We start from the raw sequence: 20817 nt of genomic DNA on the forward strand, positions 1-20817 counted from the left end.
ATTTTCCAGCTGCGTTCCTGGTTTGCTTAGCTAATCCTGTGGGCCCCAATGTGCAGTCCACACCTGAAAAGGGGGAGTTTTTAATGTCGTGGTTTATTAACCAGGTACTTTCCATTCACGCAGTTAACAATTAGAAAACAGAAAGAAAGAAAAAAAAAAAGAGCGAGACAGCCTCCTACTTGTTTTTTTACTCCAAATATGGAGATGGAAACTATTAAACAAATAAGAAGGAGGGAAACTCCCGCATATTTCACCTTGACCTGGCTGGAATGCTCTGATGCCTGTAAGAGGCGGTGCTCTATGAAAGAGATCGGGCAGGCTGCTAGTGGAAAAATGAGAGGTCAGACTTTACCACGGGGAACCTCTCCTGCCCCTAGAGGAAAAAGAGAACCATCAGCCTGTGTCTCAGATTGGAAACAGCGCCTTGTTTTCAATCCGGGGGACTGGGTTCCCTCCCTCGGCCTAACGTCGTAGGAATGGGACCCAAGAAGGCGCGCGGCTTCCCCGACAGTTGCCGGGCATAGCACCCGCTCCAGGCTTGAACCGAAATTTCTGAACTGCCAACAGGCAGAACGGCCCTCCCACCTCCTCTCCTTAGTCTCACTCTTCTGCTCCGCCGCCCTTTGTAACTTCGTTGTTCCGTTTATTTGGAAGGTGACGCCTAAGGTCAAAAGATCCACCGTGACTGGCAAAAGCCCAGAGCCACCACCAGACCCTGGGAAGAGCAGGGCTGTCCAACTCAGGGCTGAGGCTCCGAGTGGAGAAGGAGCCGTGAGAAATTTCAGCTGCAACTCCGGGTACAGCCCCTGCGGACCGGCCCAACTCTCCAAGGGTTGGGGAGACGCCGAACAGTCTTGGGGTGGGGCAAAGGGTGAGCTCCGAACTCTGCCAGCAAAGTGGGCAGTGCGCACCAGCGGAACAGAGGGTGTTGGGGGCGGGGAGAGGTGCCTGCACTCCACGTAGTCTGTAGCAGCTGCCGAGCAGTGAGTATCTCCCAACAAAGGACCGCGCAGCTTCGGGGTCAGAGGCTGGGGTTTGCGCACAGCTGCCACTCTTGCTGAGCTAGTCTCCGCGCCACCTAGGCGAGCGTTGGGATGCAGGGATTCGGAGAGGAGGGGGAAAGAGAACACGGTGTGAGATTCCTGCTGCGCGGCTACGCATCAGGAGTTCTTGTGAACGATGGGAATGGCAACTCTCAGAGCCAAGGGGAAGAAAAAGAGCTGGAGTGAGCAAAACAAAGAGCGAGTGTGGGCCGCGGTGACTTCATGCCTCACCAATGTCCCGCCCACGCTGCTCCGAGCTGTTGCTGCAGCCGGAGCCTCCGCCGCGCCTGCGGGCGGCCGCGGCAAGGAACTCTGTAGCGTGGGGCGGTTTCCTAGCAACTCGCAGCCCGAACGCGCCTAGCTACCCGCACTTTGGGAGCCCCAACCCTCCCTCCCCACCCCAGCCGGGGGCCGGAGCAGGACCATTCCTCCCCCGCCCCTCGCCAGCCTCGCCTCCTTCTCATCCTCTCCGGGGTGCATCCCAGAGCGCGACAGCTGTCCCGGCTCTGGACGTAGGGACGCCTGAGCAGCACACTGGGGCCAAAAGGACGAGGGCACGAAGCACCCGCCCCCGTGAAGCCAGGCTCCTGCACCCCTGGGGAACCTCTCCTCCTGTGCTCGCGGCCGTGCGCTCCACTCCCGGTCAAGCAGGGAGCTGCGATGCCTCACTCGGTGTCCGCGGGCGCGGGCGGGGGCTTCTAGGGCGCTCCGGAGCCGCCTCCCCCGGCTGCTGGCACATCAAGCTTCCTCCCTCGCCAACCAGGACGCTGCCTCTTCGACTTTGCCCGCTGCTCAGCTGACGAGGCTGCAAAGTTGCAATTAAGTGAAGCTGGCTTCCCTGCCCACCTGTGGAAGAAGCTCGACCTCATTGATGCGCCATCGACTTTTTTCCCCTTCGGCCTCGCCAGCGTCCCCTCCCACAGATGCAGCATCACCCACTGAATGTACATTAGGCTGGTTTTTCCCCCCAGCTTCGGGCTTTGTTTGGGTTTGATTGTGTTTGGCTCTTCGCTAAGCTGATTTATGCAGCAGAAGCCCCATCGGCTGGAGAGAGACAAAAGCTCTTTTCTTTGTCCCAGAGCGGGCTGCGGAGCCTTTGCTCGCGTCGCCGCCCCGGGCCATTGGCCGTCAGAGGAGGTGCTTCTCGCGGAGATCGCGGGACCACCCGTGCGGAGCTGGGAGGGCCGCGGGGGCCCTGAAATGCCGAGCTGTGCCCAGGCCGCCGTACCTGCATCGTTTGCTCCGAGCCGCGGGGTCCGCCTGCCGGGCCTGCTGGAAACGTCCTAGCAACACTTGGCACTTCGCGCCCGGGAGCGCGAGCGCGCATCCGGTTAGCAGCCAGGCGGCGGGCGCGGTGCAGTGCGGGCTGCTTTGCATTATGTGCCGCTCGGCCCTGGCTTTTTTTACTGCCACATTAGTCTGCCTGCAAAACTGCAGGCCAGGTCCTGCCCCATTCCTCCGGGCGGCCTGGGTGTTTTCAGTTGTTCTTGGACTGGGCCAAAGTGGTAAGTTGTTTTGTTTTCTTTTGTTTTCTTCCCTTCCTCAAAGGTCTTGGGCTGTCACGAAGAGCATCCCGGCCAGGTAAGCGGCCCGGTGACAGCCTCCATCTGCGGAGAACTTCAGAAGGGTGGGTGTGTGGCGCCGTTCTCCATTGCAGGTGGCCCGAGGGAGGCCAGGTGTCAAGCGTTTCCTCCCTAGAGGGACAGCAATAACTGATTACCTGAGGAGACCCTGTGTGTTGCTGAGGGAGGCAGTTAATAGAATGGAAGTTTGGGAGGGTGGTGGGCCGTATTTACAGAAGCCCGTTTAGGGGTTCTGCCCCGTCCTTGAAGGCATCCTTGAAGGTGCTCCCCATCTTTCTAGTATGTGGGTCCACTAACCCCTAACTTGCATTTGATTCAAGCCTGAGGATAAATTGGTATAATGAGAGTGAGGGTTCTGTTTTTGAGTCCATGAAAGAAAGGATAGCTGCACACAAGTTTCCTCTACCATAGTGCTCAGCCTGAATGACTTAAACATATATGAAGAATATTCTTGCTTTAAGTCACTGTTTTTTCAGCTCAAGAAACAATTCCTAGCTAACTGATCCCTCAGTGAGATCAATCCTTGAGACCGAGACCCTGAGACAGAACCCAAGAGCAGGATTGACAACTATCAGTCCAGGCAAGCCACTTTTGTCAGAACTACCTGATTTGGAGAGGATACTTCTTTATAAAGGATATTGTCCCCTCATTTTACAAATCACAAAGAGAAGCTCAAGTCAAATAGTGTATGAAAAGGTGCTTTGGCACTTCTGAATTAGATGCAAATTTAAGGTGGCAGTACTGGATTGTTAGCAAACAGTAAGACATAAAGTAAGTGATAATAATAATCATGAATTTAGGATGAGTTCTTATTGGTATTAAATGTAGGCCAAATATTTATTTTTGCCAATGCAATGATTATTGCCATACTTTTTGGAACATGTTTACTTTATCTGTGTTTGGTCATTGAGACTTAAATTCTATTAGAGCCTTTCTCTGGCCTCTCCTGTTGAAGGAGAGTTGTAATTGTTCTGTAGATTAAAATGTTCTCCTATGCTTTGAATTGACGAGCCAAATTTCTGCCTGAAGCTAATTAAAACCATCAAGTCATAGCCTTATAAATAAGGGTTTATAATGGAAACATGCTAGCTTCACTTATTGGTTGCATACACAGCTGTCTAATATTTGTTTCAAAAGAAGATTTATCCAACTGTGTGAAATGAGAGCAGTTAGAGCTAATTTTTATCTTGTGGCTCTTTTTTGGCTTATCAGTTGATTTTAAAATAAGTGAAACTTAAGGCAAAGGAAAAAGTAACATTATCAATTATCGGTTAAGTGAAACCACTGAGCATAACTCCATCCTGTGTTAATAAGTGACAAAGTATTTTTCCGGATTTAGTAAATACATACACACGCACATACACTAGTAAGATGACCAAAACTTGTGTCAACAGGGTATATTTTGTTCCCAATACTTAGGCAAAAGAAAAAGTGCTACTTGCCCCCAGATTTTGCTAGTAATTGTGAGTTTTTTTTAAATATTCATTGCGTTTGTAAAGATTAGTCAAGTTGTCGTGTAATAGCATTGTATTTCCATCCAGTGACTGTAGCTGATTTGAAGCAAATACTATGAATGAGCTCTCTTGCACCTGCAGTTGTGAAAAGGGAATGCTTATCTGAAATCAGAACAAGGCATCCTTTTCCCAGTCTCTGTCAATATACAAAGATTTCTGATGTATACTGGTTTGCACTGCAGTTAAAAACATGCAAAAAATTTAAATTATAGCCAGTACAACTCAGAAAATTAGAGATCAGCATAAACTGTTGTACTTTTGTGATATAGCTACAAGTCTCAAATTATATGTCTTCACAGTACAAATTAGATGCTTAAAGCAGAATAGAAATTTAGGTATCAGTTACAAAGGAAATCTTGTTCCCTTGCTCAGTAGTTTACACCAAGGATATGTTGAGGGCAATAAAGCCATACAAAAGAAACCATAAATGGCACAACTTTGGGTTTAATTTTTGAAGTAGAATTTACAGGTCCCAAATACATAGTGGACTTTTAATAACGAATATATAGTGAGAAAGGGGGATGTTATTAATAAAATCTGAACATTATTCTGATCTAGAAAAAAAATTATTGGAGTTTGTTTTTCAACTTTCCTTGGTGGAAATTACCGACAATCAGAGAAACAATAACACTATAAATTGGTTAGTGAGTAACTGGAAAACACTAGAGAATACCTAATGGTTAATATTTGAAGAGTTAATGTAGTAACACTGCTGTTTCTACATTTGCTAGCTTTGAAAGGCTAAAAATCTTTTTAACCTATATTTTTATATAGCAATATAAGAGTGACAAATTTCAGAAACTACCATTTCTTTTTGGAAAGTGGTAACTATTGCGCTGAAATATCACCTTCTGTGCATAATCAACTATTTATTCTTTTACATAACAATCAACTGGATTAGCATTGTTTTGTAAGTGTAGTATATTACCTCAGAACATGTTTTATAGAATAAGTTTCAGAATTCTTTATGCTTACCTAAAGTGAGAGGATGTTTAAGAGAACCAACGCTTCATTTTTAAAAATCCAGTTTTCTAAATTATTTGCACAAAAAGCATCCAAATTAATTCTATCTTAAAGCAACTGAGATACTTTCCGATAAAAAAGCTTGTACTGTATATGAGAAGGCTATGTTTGTGCTGTATATTTTCAAATCATACCAGCAAGGTAGGTGATATGATTTGAAAAATGCCATAAAAATTCCTGTGCCCCCAAACAGTTCTTTCACCTGTTACCAAATTATCAAAATTTTCACCATTTAATGGATTTCTTTGGATTAAGCATGGTATTGACACTATGTTTCTTCTAATTTTTAACTTTATATTACGGACATTTTCAAACACACACAGAAGAAGAAAGAATCGTGTAAGGAATCACCACAGACCCATCACCCAGCTTCATCAACTATCAACTGAAGCCCAGCTTCTTTCATGTCTTCCCCCACGCATTTCATTTCCTTCCCCCAAAAAGATTACTTTGAAGCAAATGTCTCATATCATTTTGTCCTAAAATATATCAGTAAATCAAAATACTACTAGAGGAGAAGCATGCTTCATTAATCCCCACAACACAAATTTTTTTAGCTAAAATTTAGGGCCACAAGAACGTCCACTATCTTTAAAGGGAGGAATGCGGAAGTGAGGGAGGCAAGCAAAGGCAAAGACAGTTTCAAGTATTTGCTTCTCAGTGGTTCTATTATATAGCTCCATTAAAAATATTTTTTAAAAAGTATGCATGCATATGAAAAAGAAAAAATACAGACAAATGTAATTACTTTATTTCAGTGGAATCACAGCAGGTATATCTTGTTTGAGTTTCAGTTTTAAGGACTGTTCCCCGTCTCTTGAATCATCATTTTTCTCCTCTCTACTAGATCATTTACAGCATATGCATATCCATACATGCTGTAATAGCTCTCATCTTCTATTTCTGTCTCCTTTGTAGCAAAAATTCTTGAAAGAATTGTCCATACTTGCTGTCTCCAATTCTCCTCACCTTCTCTTTTAATCCATTGCTCAGGCTTCCTTTATCATCCCTGAAGTTACACCACTCTGTTAAGATCACAGTGACCTTCCTATTGTCAAATCCGATGGTCAGTTCATAGTCTTCATCCTTCTTGACCTACCATCTGTCAGCGAGTTGACACTGTTGATCACTCCCACCTTTGAAACACTTCTTTCCTTGGCTTCCTGGACCCCCATTCTCTTGGTTTAAGCTCCTTCTCCATCCCTGATGTTGGTTCTTTCTCATGTCCCAACCTCCAAATATAGGAGTGGCCCAGGATTCAGCCCTCAGATGTTCTCTTCTAGATATATACTGGGTCTCAGGTGGACTGATCAGGTCTTGGGTATTAAATACCATTTCTATGCTGACAGCTCCAGTCCTGCCCTCTTATCTCATTTCCAGAGGGTCTAGCAAACTGCCTATTCAACATCTCTACTGTATGTCTAAAGGCAAAGTTAACCCTAACATAGTCAAAACCAAACTTCCAATTTTCTCCCTCAGGTTTGCTCCTTTCACACTCTTCTTCATCTCAGTAAGCAATGTCAGTCTTCTAGTAGTTTGGGATAACACTTTGGCAGCACCCTTGATTTCTCTGTTTCTCCCACATTCCATGGTCAGTTCACCACCTCAGTTGCCTAAAAAGCTGATTTTGCTGTGATTTTCTTTTGTCCACTCAGATTTGATAAAAGTTGAATTAATACCATAACTTTTTTTTTTTTAAGTATAGGATATCTTCAAGTGGTAGAACCATATATAGCACTCTGAAGAATAAGAGGACTGACCAGGTAGAAAAAGTTCTTAGAATAATATTAACCAGCTGATAATTTTTTAAAATGTATGTTTAAGTCTTAAAGATATATTATTTATTCATGAATGTATATACCTATTAAGCTAATTAAGCCTTGATTGGACTAAAAACAAAATTAGTTAATAACTTTAATAAAACAAGGGAAGCCAGAGGATATAGTTTAGAAGAGAAAGTTACACTGTTGAATAGGATTTAATATAGACAGTTAACAAGATAATCAGTTTTCATTCCAATTTGATATTTTTATGAGACATAAGAAATAACATGATATAGCAACAATATATTGCCTTTTCAATTTTCCTGTACTCCATTTTGAATGAACCTTCCTTGAAGCAAATAAAGTATTTGAGATAATCTGGTCTGTGTTGTTTAACAGCCTTTTCTGCCCCACCTGTTAAATTAGATTTATCCAGGTATAGTTTATGTTAAATTTTCACTTTGTTCACCACTCCCCTCCCCCAGGGCCATTCTATTGATCACTAGATGGATCTCAGAGGGTACAGTTTTTATCTAAAGTTCTTTAAACTTTAATAAATGGGGCCTGATATGCAGAGACCATCCAGTTTTCTTAAAACGTAATAAACTGTTTGCCTTGTGATATAGTCTTTCTCTTGTTTGTACTTATTAAGCAAAGATGCTCAAAGCATCCTCCTTGAAAGTGCCTGTTGTATAGCATTCTCAGTCATTTAAATGATGTCTTTTCACTGGTTTGATAGGTCTCAGTGAGTAACTTATATAAAAATTATGTTATTTTTGATATTATTGAATCTTACCTTACCAAACTGACATAAGGAAATAGTCTTTTTATATGTTCATTGAATGACCTGACAACATTCATAACCAACCCTGTATTGTTTATGCTCAGTCCTTCTTGGTCCTCAAAACTCTAGTCCCTGTTGCAGCCCAAGTCTACACATTTAGAGGAGTTTTGCCAGCATGAGGACTGTTAGCCCTATGTATCTTCTCCAGCTATATATGAAATGTATTCTGTAAGCTATTTATTGATTATAAAAGAAGCCATAGAAAAAAATATTTTATGCTTATGCATATTGCATTTTATTAAATTGAACAATTAAATACTGAGCTTCTTAAGTAGGTGACCTAATTGCTAATCTCTAAAAATGTAACTTTTCCAGTTGTATCCTAAAGATGTCATATAAGTATGGCTTCTATATGTAGTGGAAAGAAAGTGCAATGCTCATGTAATTTCACAAACAACTGGGTAGCTCTCTCTCTGTGCCATGCACTGATATAAATGATTTACCACATTAATTTAACCTTCATACTAACACTATGAGAGAGGTAGAATTGTTATTCCTGTTATAGAAATGAGGAAACTGAAGCACAGAGGAGATAAGTAACTCACTGAAAATCACCTAACTAGTAAGTAGAAAAGATGGGATTTGAACTCAGTTATGCTGCCTCATACTTGATTTAAAAAGTTTCTAGATGTTTAAGTTATACATTCAGTGTGACTGTCAGATAGAGGACCTTCATGAGGACGCCCATGGCATATTTGGAAAAAGGCCTTTCATTCATCCCCTTTCTCAATTGTTGGTGTGCAAAGGTGAATTGTGGTGGAAATCTGGGTGTTTCAGGGTTGTCCAGGAGGCAAGGAAACAATGGCCATAGGTAACATGCATGTGAGAGCATGGAATCCTAGGAACAGAGTTTGGACCTCCTTCCCTGGAGATTGCCGGGCTATGCCATGTAATGCTGTTACCCTCACAGAGTAACTGCAGAGAGGAGGATAAAGATTTGTGAATCGGGGCATGGTGAAAACATACCTCCTGTGGAGGCAAATACTCTCAACCTCATATACACCTCACTATGGTTGTTTTCATATGGGAGTAAGAAAGGGCGAGAGGACACGTGGCCTTATGGGCGTAACCTGGAGCAAAACTCTGCCTCCCACAGGATTTCCGATGTGTTACAGATGTGTTTGACTTGTGGTTATGAGAAAGAAAGGAAAAGAGAAAGACATTGACCTACTAAGTAGCTGGTAACCAGTTCAGTCAGAGTGTTCAAAGGGACAAAATCATGGTACAAGGCATCACACCATTGATCAACATAGGGCTCAAAGCATTCCTAGACATTTGGAGCCACTCTATTATATAGCTTGATACTCTATATTGTTTAATATATTCATATTATTTTTTCTCCGTGCATGTTTACAAAGTAAGTGTTTTTTCAGCTGTTAAATATTTACAGTGATTAGCCATAGCCAGTAGTCTACCAATATTGGTCATTTAGAGCATGGCATTTCCAGTATATGCCAGGCTCAAGGCATCTACTGCTGTACTTTCTTCAGGCAGAAGTTTTCGCTGTGTGTGTGTGTGTGTGTGTGTGTGTGTGTGTGTGTGTGAGTGATTTCAGTTTTATAACTATTTGACAGCAGCGGTTAGTTCACATCAATATGGACTGTCTATAGACTTCTGAAAGTGGTGACAGGTTTATAGGTTATCAACATATAGAGCTTGTTTAGTGAATCTTCACCCTTGTTTCCCACATATGGATACGGTATAGGACATTCCTTATTCCTTTGGCTCAGACAGCTTTGTTAAGCTTGGTGTCAATGTATACATCTGGAGTTCCCACCTCCTTCATGGCAAACTTCCAGATCTCTTTGAGTGTCCAAGGGCCATGCTTCTTTTAAAGCCTACTCCATATATGCACAGGTAAATGCTGATGGTTTATTCTCTGGTCATCACCTCATTGATGGAAGAATGGCCCTTTCTTCTCACCACTCTTTTCCGTGGGAGCCATCCAAAGAGTGCAAGAGATTGTGACTCTTCAGGAAGGAGTTTAATGCTGAGACATCAAAGGCTCTACCTAAGCACTAAGAATACAGCAGAGAGCAAAACAAAGTCCCTGCTCTCATGATGCTTACATTCTAATTGAAGAAGACAAATACATGTATATATACATGTGTATATATGCATGATATATATGATATACAATTTATCACATGTGACATATATCATACATACACATGTGTATATATATGTGTGTGTGTGTGTATGTGTGAATATATATGGTAAAAAGAAGAAAAAATAAAGCAGACTGAGGGAACTGACCTGAGAGGGACTGGACAGTCTACTATTATATACAGGATAGTCAGAGTAGGTCATTCTAGTAAGAAAACATTAAATTTCTTAAATTTTTTTCTTTCTATTGTACACATCAGACATTTCACAATCTTTCCTATAGTTTAGCTCCTTCTTGAAAACGGGAGGCAAAAAGATACACTAGGATTTCTAAGCTGTTAACAGTAATAGGAGTTTTTTTCCCCTTTGCTATTAAAGGTCATCAAATTCTCACTTATGGCTAGGAAGAAAAGAGTTGAAAGGTAGTGAAGGGATGACAAGATGATAAATAAGTGGGTGATTCTAGGTAAGATGACTAAAGGAAAATGGAGATTTTTGTTTTTTAGCATCAACTCTTTGTCCATAATGGTTTCTCGAATCTATCCGCTCCTTTTAATACAACGCCACTAGAGTAGAGAAAGCCTGAAATAGTCTTCATTCCATGAGGCAAATCTTTCGGCAAAAATCTATGAGTGTCCTAACCAGTCTCCATTATTTCAAACCTTTGTCCACACTTTACCTCCCTACTCAGAATCTTCATGGCTTCCATTGTCTTCAGGCTCCTCTGCGTGGTATGCAAAGCCCTTCCAGAACATCCCATGCCTAACATTCTGGCTCCTCGTTGAAGTCCTGTCTCCACATCAACCTGTGACCTCCTTGAGAGGAGAAACTGTGCCTGTTGATTCTGCGTTTTCAATGCCTGGCATGCAATAGGCCCTAATAAATTATTTGAAGTAAATGACTCAATGAATGAGGTGAGGATAATAGTGATCAGTTTTAAATTGGGCAGCTAAGCAAATAAGCCCTATTCAGCTCTAATCCTCACTAGAATTTGAACTTTAAGAAATACAGTTTTCTTTTGAATGTGAGTTCTACTATAAAAGGTTTAACACCATGAAAGGACGTTTGTTTCTGCATTCCAAGTCCACTCCAAAAAGCAGTCTCTTGACTTGACAGGCAAATCTTTAGCAAAGATCACAATAGAGACTTAGATTTTTAATCTACTTTTTACAAATTTGTTTTGCTTTCAAATTTCTGTGATAATTATTTTCATTGTTTTTAATTAATATGAAAAGTAATCCTGATCCTTTACCCTCAGTGTGTATTTTAAAATTGATTTCTACTTAGATTATACAACCTGAAATTTGTAGTCATTTTAACCAAATACTAAAAAAAGTAATGAAAAAACAAGATATTCTAATCAATTTAATCATAATGCACTCAGATTTTCTTAAAGCATCTATAGCTTTGTGTCAGGCACTGTTCTGGAGTTAAAAGAATAACAATAGTTAACATTTGTAAGGTATTTTCTGTATGCCAGACACACTCCTGTATATATGATAGGAAAATATATCCTTTAGTGCCCACAACCCTCTGAGGTATGTACTCTGATAATTCACATTTTATAGGTAATCAAACTAGTTAAAGAGTCATTGAATAACTTCTTCAAGATCTCTTAGCTAATAAGTAATAGAACCAGAAGTCAGACCTGCGTGGGTTTGACTCTGCACTCTCAACCTCATAACAGACTATCTTCCAGGGGTAAGAAGAGTCTCTACCCCGGCCTTGGAGGGCCTTGCTCTGGCCCTCTCCACAGGCAAGGAATCCATGGGGCATGCCTGTCCAGAGTCTTCAATTCCCTTCTAGATCATCCTTAGAATTCTCTGCCCAAGCAGCCCCAACCTACTTTTTTTAGACTGTGCCACCTACATGCCAAACCCGAGGAGAGGGGAAATAAATAGAGCTTGGACATGCAGGCTGGAGTATCCATGCAGGTAAGTGACAGGCTATTTGCTTTGCAGAATAAAGCTAGAAGTGAGAGAGAAGAGGGGCAGATTGAGGGCTGGAGGAACAACACACACTGCAAAGTTCCCAACCAGAAATCTTAAGAATCTGAAATTCTAAATTCAGACCTAGCCTTCTAGGGCATTATCAACGCGTGTTTATCAATGTAGGAAAACAGAACTTATTTTACATAATAGTTTCTTAGCCTGGGTTTTAACTGTTAAATATTTAATCCTGTTATGCTTGGCACCATTTGTACTCTTGCTCCCGCCCTAAAAAAATTTAGGGACAGATTTGTCTAGTACATTAAGTATTACTTGGGGGAGGGTGACAGACAATGAATGCACCATAGATCACTGAATAAAGAGAACTACTTTATGTCAAGGTGCTTTTTGGTAAAGCTCTGAGATGTATACAGATTACACTAAATTCTATTTTCCTGAAAAACAGTGTCATAGAGAGAGTCTAGTGTATACATTTTTTAATTTAGTTTTACTTTTTATTTCCCCTTATTGGTTTAAAACATGTCACAGAAAAGAACATTTTACTGACATGAATTAGCCAAATCCGGTTGAATTATTCAGCTGGCATATATTTAATATCTATAAGTGAATGAATGTGTGGAAAAAATACTGCCAAACTGCCTTTATGGACTAAAAGGACTATTTTCCAATTTAAATATCAGTCTTAATGTGACCTCCTTTCTGTTTTTACAGCAAGTAAATTAGTCTAATTTACATATGAAAGAAAAATGTAATAAAAGTCAAAATTATTTCCATTGGGATTTTATAATTTAATTAAAACAGTCCTACCTTTCAACAAAAGTACTAGGATCGATTCTTGCTAGGAAACTACTAATATTAAATAGATATATTAAAATTATCTTCTCTAACTTTAGGAAATTAGTTTAGGAAATAAGAATAAGATCATTAAATTAAAATTGCAGTGTTAAATTATAGTGGTCTTATTGGATATATACTCTTAAGATGATTCTAAAAGACGCTTTTATTCTGAATGCTGTTATTCAAAGTACTAGAAGTTCATATTTTAAAACAGCATATAAAGTCTTAAAAAGTGATCTTTCATGCCGACCTTATCAATGAGCCAAACTATCATTACTATAGTTATTTTGAAGAGAGTTGTTACACTCTTTCCCAGCTATTTTTGTTGTTGTTTTGTTTTAATCCGCTGTTAACATTTGTCAAAGATAGAGTCTGTTGCCATTCTAGATCAGTACTGGTACAGTTTGATTATTCTAGAGAATTGCCCCCCAAAAATCACAGCACCCAGGTAGTACAGAGTGAGGAACCAGAGTAGCAACCAAAGGCTAATTCAAGCTAAAGTCCATGAGAGAGACTGAGTTTGGAAAGACTGGAAATGGGAAAGGCTGGTAATGAAGACAGGAGAATAGCAGACTAGAAATATGTCAGCTCTGAAGAAACGTGCCAAATATTTCTCATTAGGTATGTGAGGTGTGCAGTAGCTTTTGGTCAGGGATGTTTTGATATTTTGGACCCAGCCTCCTTCTAGGATTGAAAGAGTTGATATGCCGATGGTAAAATACAGCCACAGTCGAGGTACTGTTGTTCCAAATATACATATGGTAACAGGGTCCTATCCTTGGAATTGAACCACAAACATTTTCCAAGGTACAAGCATTTTTCCTGATTTCAATGGGGGCCATATATTCAGTATAATTCCCTAGTAACTGTTGCAGGTACTACGTAGGGAAAAGATCTTCAATCTTATAGAATGAGGGATGACTACTATGCTCTGCAGGAGCTTTAGAATATTATGAGTTCGAACAAAGAAAATAATTAAAAGAAAAATTCAAAATTCTACAGGACCTTAAGGAAGTACCTTACGTCGGAGTGCCAGACTAGGCATTGTCTTTTTTAAGTGCCTACTCAAGTCAGGCTTGGAGGTCAGGCTGGCTACGCCTAATGGTGTAAGGTGTTCGTTGATTGCAGCAAAACAAAGAATGCAGGAAAGTTTTGGGGTGTGCAGAAATTGCTGTAGAACTGGCTGTTCTAGTTGGAAACAAAGAACTCATTGTAGCAGAACTGAATTATTGGCAGAAAAATGACCTACCTGGTCTCTTTCTTAGTACAAGGCATACCTCCCAAGGTATCACTCTATTATCTTTTGTGCATTTGATTTGGATTTATATGGTGAATTGAAGACAACTGAACCATAATTTGCAAAAGAAAACCCTCTAGAAATGATACATGAGGCTCAAGTTTCAAGAAAATTTATCTGGAAGATGATAACACTGAAAAACACACTCAAGAAGGGAGTCAGTTTCAGGCATCCTGAATTTTGGTTTAAAATGTCCCTTTTGATGAGTGTTTCAACCACAACCATCTAGAACCAGAGCCCTAAGGTGAAGGACAATGTATATAATCACAGTGCCCAACCCCTGAGGTTGGTAATGGAAACACAAAGATTAAATGTTATTAGTACCAGTCTTTAGTTCAGAGGATATAACTTGTTTGATGCCTCTTGAAGACTTCAAGGCCACACGATGCTTGGTGACATCTGATGGGACTAAGACGGGGTGTTAGAAGGGGTGAGGTGTCCTGAATAGGTACCTGTGCCCCAATGAAGGAAGCATAACACAGCTGGAGAATAAAGCCCAGCACCCACTGTTAGGGAGCACATGTGTGTTAATATATATGTCCAGGGCCGACCCTTGGCTACTTGCAGGTCAGCATAGCATTGATGCCAGAGATCATTACTCTCTGAGAACAGGACTGCAGGCTAGATTATCTGGTGGTAGACTTACTGGGGTAGAAATCAACTTATGGGCATTATCAAAAGTCAGATATCAGGGCTTTTTGGACAAATCCTGCCTCTCAGAGATGTGTTTGATTTTGAAGTTAAAAAAAGACAGGTGCTGCTTCTGACTGAATTACTTGGCGGTGCAGAAATGTTTGGTCGGTTAGACCTATAACCGGATGTTACACCCTGCTTCCCCACAGGATAGACTTCTCAAATACTGCCCAGATGACATGGGTTTTTTCTCCTACACTGGGCACCTATCAATTCCTTTGGGTTTAATTTTTTTTAAACAGAAAAGCCCATGTACAGAACTTGGGTTTTCTTGGCCCTTTTACTAAATTACATACAGGCATACCTTGGAGATATTTTGGGTTTGATTCCAGAGCACTGCAATAAAGCAAATACTGCAAAAGCAAGTCACATGAAATTTTTCATTTCCCAGTACATATAAAAGTTATGCTTACACTATACTGTAGACCATTAAGTATGCAAAAGCATTATATCTAAAAAAAATAATGTACATACATTAATTAAAAATATTTTATTGCTGAAAAATGCTGTCATCTGAGCCTTCAGTGAGTCATTATCTTTTTGCTTGTGGAGGGTCTTGCCTGGATGTTGATGGCTGCTGACTGATCAGGGTGGTGGTTGCTGAAGGTTGTGGTGGTTTTGGCAATTTCTTAAAATAAGACAACAATGAAGTTTGCTGCGTCGATGGACTCTTCCTTTCACAAAGGATTTCTCTGTAGCATGCAATGCTGTTTGATAGCATCTACCCACAGTAGAACTTCTTTCAAAACTGGAGTCAGTCCTCTCAAACCCTGCTGCTGCTTTATCAACTAAGTTTATGTAATATTCTAAGTCCTTTGTCGTCATTTCAACAATCTTCATAGCATCTTCACCAGGAGTAGATTCCATCTCAAGAAACCACTTTCTTTGCTCATCCATGAGAAGCAACTCTTCATCTGTTAAAGTTTTATCATGAGACTGTAGCAATTCACTCACATCTTCAGGCTCCACTTCTAATTCTAATTTTCTTGTTATTTCCACCACATCTGCAGTTATTCCTCCACTGAAGTCTTGAATCTCTCGAAGTGATTCATGAGGGTTGGAATTAACTTCTTCCACACTCCTGTTAATATTGATATTTTGACCTCTTCCCATGAATCACAACTGTTCTTAATAGCATCTAGAATGGTTAATCCTTTCCAGAAGGTTTTCAATTGACTTTGCCCAGATCTTTCAGAGGAATCACTATCTATGGCAGCAATAGCCTTATGAAATGTACTTCTTAAATAAAACTCAAAAGTCAAACTTACTCCTTTATCCAGGGGCTGCAGAATGATCTTTTGTTAGCAGGCATGAAAATAAATTAATCTTGTCCATCTTCATCAAAGCCCTTAGGTGATGAGGTGCATTGTCAGTGAGCAGTAATATTTTGAACAGAATCTTTTTTTCTGAGTAGTTGGTCTCAAAAGTGGGCTTAAAATATTCAGTAAACCATGTCATAAACGGATATGCTCTCATCCAAGCTTTGTTCCATTTATAGAGCACAAGCAGAGTAGATTTAGCATAATTCTTAAAGGCCCTAGGATTTTCCAAATGGTAAATGAACACTGGCTTCAACTTAAAGTCACCAGCTGCATTAGCCCCTAACAAGAGAGTCAGCCTGCCCTTTGAAGCTTTGGAGCCAGGCATTGACTCTTCCTCTCTAGCTATGAAAGTCCTAGATGACATCTTCTTTCAATATAAGGCTATTTTGTCTACACTGAAAATTTGTTGTTTGGTGCAATCACCTTTATTAATTATCTTAGCTAGATCTTCTGGATAATTTGCTGCAGCTTCTACATGAGCACTTGCTGCTTCACCTTGTACTTTTATTTTATGGAGACTGTGTCTTCCCTTAAACCTCATGAACCAACCTCTGCTGGCTTCAAACTTTTCTTCTGCAGCCTCCTCACTTCTCTCAACCTTCACAGAACTGAAGAGAATTAGGGCCTTGCTCTGGATTGGGCTTAGGCTTAAGGGAATATTGTGGCTGGTTTAATCTTCTATCCAGACCACTAAAACTTTCTTCATATCAGCAGTAAGGCTGTTTTGCTTTCCTATCATTTGTGTGTTCACTGGAGCAGCACATTTGATTTCCTTCAAGAACTTTTCCTTTCCATTCACAACTTGGCTAACTGTTTGGCTCAGGAGGCCTAGCTTTCAGCCTGTCTCAGCTTTCAACCTGCCTTTCGCACTAAGCTTAATCATTTTTAGCTTTTGATTTAAAGTGAGAGACATGGGACTCTTCCTTCACTTGACTGCTTAGAGGCCACCACGTGGTTATTAACTGGCCTAATTTCAGTACTGTTGTGTCTCAAGGAATAGGGATGCCCGAGGAGAGGGAGAGAGATGGGGGAACAGCATGTCAGTGGAGGAGTCAGAACACACTTAATATTTATTGATTAAGTTTGTTTTCTTATATGGGCATGGTTCGTGGTGCCCCAAAACAATTACAATAATAACATCAAAGATCACAGATCACAGACCATCATAACAAATATAATAATAATGAAAAAGTTTGAAATATTATAAGAATTACCAAAATGCTGCACAGAGACATGAAGTGAACAAATGCACTTGATGCAGGGTTATCACAAACGTGCAGTCTGCAAAAACACAATATCTACAGAGCGCAATAAAATGAAGCACAATAAAATAAGGTAAGCCTGTAGATGCTTCTAGCTCTATGTTAAAGAATTCAAGCTCCAGAGTACTCCAGATGGGCCTTCGAGTTCTGTGGAGCTGCCATAGTGGCAGATGACCTACTAACTGGTCAATCCACTTTAGGATATTTCCTAGGGATCCTTATTGACAAGCAGAGAACTAAAACACCCAGAAAAATCCCAAGAAATATGGAATTACCTAAAATTTGGAAGCCTGCCTCTACAGCACCGTGGCACTCCTATATATGACTTACCTATGAGGAATTTGGGTTCCCAAGAACTTTACCCTTAATAGCACAAACTCACTTTTCCAAAGCTTTGAGGATGCTATACAGTAAGTGGCCTAGGAGAGTCTGAATTAGTTGGTTATACAAAGAAGGCTGTTGGATATTGTCCAGATATACAGTGGCCCCCTCCATCCAAAAGATCACAGGAGATACCACATGAACACTGGGAGACTGGCAGGGAATTCTAGAATCTGAGAGGACAGTATCAATACTGTATATAACTTAATTTATATATTAAAAATATATTTTGAAAAAGACCTTTCATTCATCTCCTTTTTCAATTGTTGGTGTGCAAAGGTGAAGTGTGGTGGAAATCTGGGTGTCTCAGGGTTGTTCAGGAGGCAAGTAATCAATGGCCACAGGTGCACATGCATGTGAGAGCACAGAAGCCTAGGAACAGAGTTTGGAGTCAGGCTGTCATTTGTTTGGGAATAGAATAGAATCTTCCAGGGAAGAAGGGGTAGATAAACTGACCTATCTCTGCACACTCAGTGGATCTGCAAAATGGGTCTGACAGGATAGACAGGCACTCAAGAGCCTCAGTCATGGTGAGGAAACAGCTCCTATTTACCATTCAAAAATAATCATACTTGATTATATATTTTAAAAGGCAGCTTGGGAGTCTTTAGCAGAAGCACAGAGGTTGAACTTCAAAGGGGTAGTTAAGTATTGGAAGACAAAAGGGATATAAGGGCCAAGGGGAAGCTGAGTAGAAAACAGAGGGGTTCAGAGATTAGACCTGGGGTGTTGTATGTTAGGGGATGATTTCATTTTTCTGAATGGGTTGCTGCTGTTTTGCCAGCTTTAACTGATCCAGCTGAATGGGCTGACCCCCTGTAACAACTTAACAATACTGTGTGATTTCTAACAGACAGTATATATTTGGGAACCAGACAGAATAGAGATGCGATTATGTAATAAAAGGATCTGGCAAATTCCTCAAGGAAGTTTTTACTGACCCTCCCAGTCTCCCTTTTAGGTGACATCCTCCTATGCTTTGCTGCCATAGCACCTAGCCTGTTCTTTTCACAGCACACTTATTAAGGTTCTGTCATATGTTAGTTTTTGCTATTACTCTATAAGCTTCACAAGGCAGGTACCCTATTCTTAAGACCCTTCACAATGCCATGATTATAGCAGGTATTAAACAATTATCAAATAATTCATGAATGGACGAAGGCCATCCAAATCATTATAACTTCAAATTCCTTAAAAAGTGGAATTTTCTGCTCTGTTCCCAGATGATAATCTTTTCCTCTTTTGACCAAATCTGTGTCCATTCTCTTCCTTCTACTCAAGAAATCTTTTAATAATACTAACAGTGCTGTCCATGAGAAGGTGAGAAACAGTTATAGTAAAACCCTGGTTACCTACAGTGCATGTGAAATCCATGGTCATTCATAGTTTGATGCTTTCTTTTGAAAATCTTTTAAAGATGTATTTGTAAACTTTCCTATCTTAGTAAGTACATCATTCAGACTTTGAGATTTGAGAAAAGCCTCCCAGTTATCATTCAATCAATAAATCAAAAGGTATTGTTTGAACACTCAGTACACTTGGCATTGTAGTAGTTGTTATGGGGACAGAGGAGATGTAAGATATCATGCAGGTGGGATAGCTGAGCTTGGGAACTGTGTGAGTACGTAAAACAAGATAGCAATGTGGGGCCAAGGTGGGTGGTCTGGGTCATTAGTGTTGCAGGGCTTTTGACTTCTCCTGAATTAGACAGGATATAGGTCAAGTGTGTCCTGATGCCGAGACAGAACCTCGAAGTCCCTTCTAAATATTAATACTTAATTTTAAATTTTCTTATGCTTCAGCAGAGAATTAAAGTGCAGAGCCTTGATTAACTGAAGGTTTCAACTACTTAGGTTTTACTATACATACGGTTCACCTTTTTAGGTACAATGTATTCCTAGAAACCATCATAAAATGCATCAACATAAAGCAAATCCAGGTTGTGTATCCCTTACCCTAAAGGTATATGTGATTACTTGCATTGTCTTTAGCTATTAGCAGAAAACTGTTAAATGAGTGTATAAAGACAGGAAGAACAGAAATATAAGGATTAATTTATCGAATGAGTAGACCAGGGATATCAAAGTGGCAAAATTCAGAGACAACGTGTTTTCATTGTGTTGAAAAAAAAAAAGTGTTATGAGTGCTGGTGATCAGTGCAGAATGGCCAGAGAGAATAAGTGCAGTAACAGGACAAAGCTTCCCCAAGGGGAGGCATCCTGAGCTGAATTCCAGAGTTGACTGGGAGAAGGGGACACAATTGGGAGAAAGTTAACTGAACGATGCAGAAGTAAACACATCAACTCAGAGAGAGAGGGGGTTGGGGGAGAGAGCACACACGGGACAGTTTGGTCAATGCAGAGGAGACATGCATTCATCTTCTCATTAAACAAATATGTAGTGAGTCTCTACAATGTGCCAGATATTGCTCTAAGCCCTGAAAATAGAGCAGTGGACAAAATAGACAGAAATATCTGCCCACATATAGTTTATATCCTAATGGGAGGAGCCAGACCATTGACAAAATAAATAGAATGTCCAGCATGCTAGAAGGTGCTATTTGTCTAGCACCTTCTGTAGTGAAAACAAACGCAGCTGGGGGATAAGCAGCAGTGCTCACACCTCCCCCTCTAGCACTCCTCACTCCGCATCTGAGTCTGTTTTTCTCTACAGAAAGTGCTAGACATATAGCACCTTCTAGAATGCTAGACCTTCTATTTATTTTGTCTATGGTCTGCCTCCTCCCATCAGAATGTGATATCTGAGCCAAGTCCACAAACCTGGAGGGAAATATGAAAGGACAGCATCTTCCTCAATGATCTGTCACTTGAAAGGAAGAGACTGGCACTTAAACGTGAATTATAATCTAATAGGTTCTATAATTTAAACTAAAATCTAATAAGTGCTAATCATTTAACAAATAATTTTTCAACAATGACTGTGTGGAAAGCATAGTTCAAGGTGTATAAGAAACATTAGGAAACAAAAGGACAAAAATCCTTGTCCTCATGAGTCTTATATTTTGGGGGAAGAGGAAACAAAATAAAAAGTAAACATGGTTATAAGTAATTATATAGTATGTTAAAAGTGCTAAGTGCTATGGGAAATAGTAGACCAGGATTAGGGGTATACGTGGGAGTTGCCATTTTAAATGGATTAGACGGGCTAGACATCATTAAGAAAGCAGGTGTTTGAGCAAA

General features: G+C 40.5%; 1 protein-coding gene across 2 annotated transcripts in view; it reads left to right on the forward strand.

The window, feature by feature from the left end:
• The first annotated feature begins 332 nt into the window (after window positions 1-332).
• ITGB8 (integrin subunit beta 8) overlaps window positions 333-20817 on the forward strand; it is a 95393-nt gene continuing 74908 nt past the window's right edge. Inside the window, exon 1 of one of the 2 annotated variants that reach the window (XM_059933972.1) lies at window positions 333-2548. In XM_059933972.1, coding sequence (XP_059789955.1) covers window positions 2422-2548 — 127 coding nt within the window. In that variant the 5' untranslated portion in view covers window positions 333-2421. The remainder of the gene's footprint in view (window positions 2549-20817) is intronic. The other variant, XM_059933971.1, reaches the window with a different exon arrangement.

This window comes from Balaenoptera ricei, chromosome 9, assembly GCF_028023285.1.
Source record: "Balaenoptera ricei isolate mBalRic1 chromosome 9, mBalRic1.hap2, whole genome shotgun sequence".
NCBI lineage: Eukaryota > Metazoa > Chordata > Mammalia > Artiodactyla > Balaenopteridae > Balaenoptera > Balaenoptera ricei.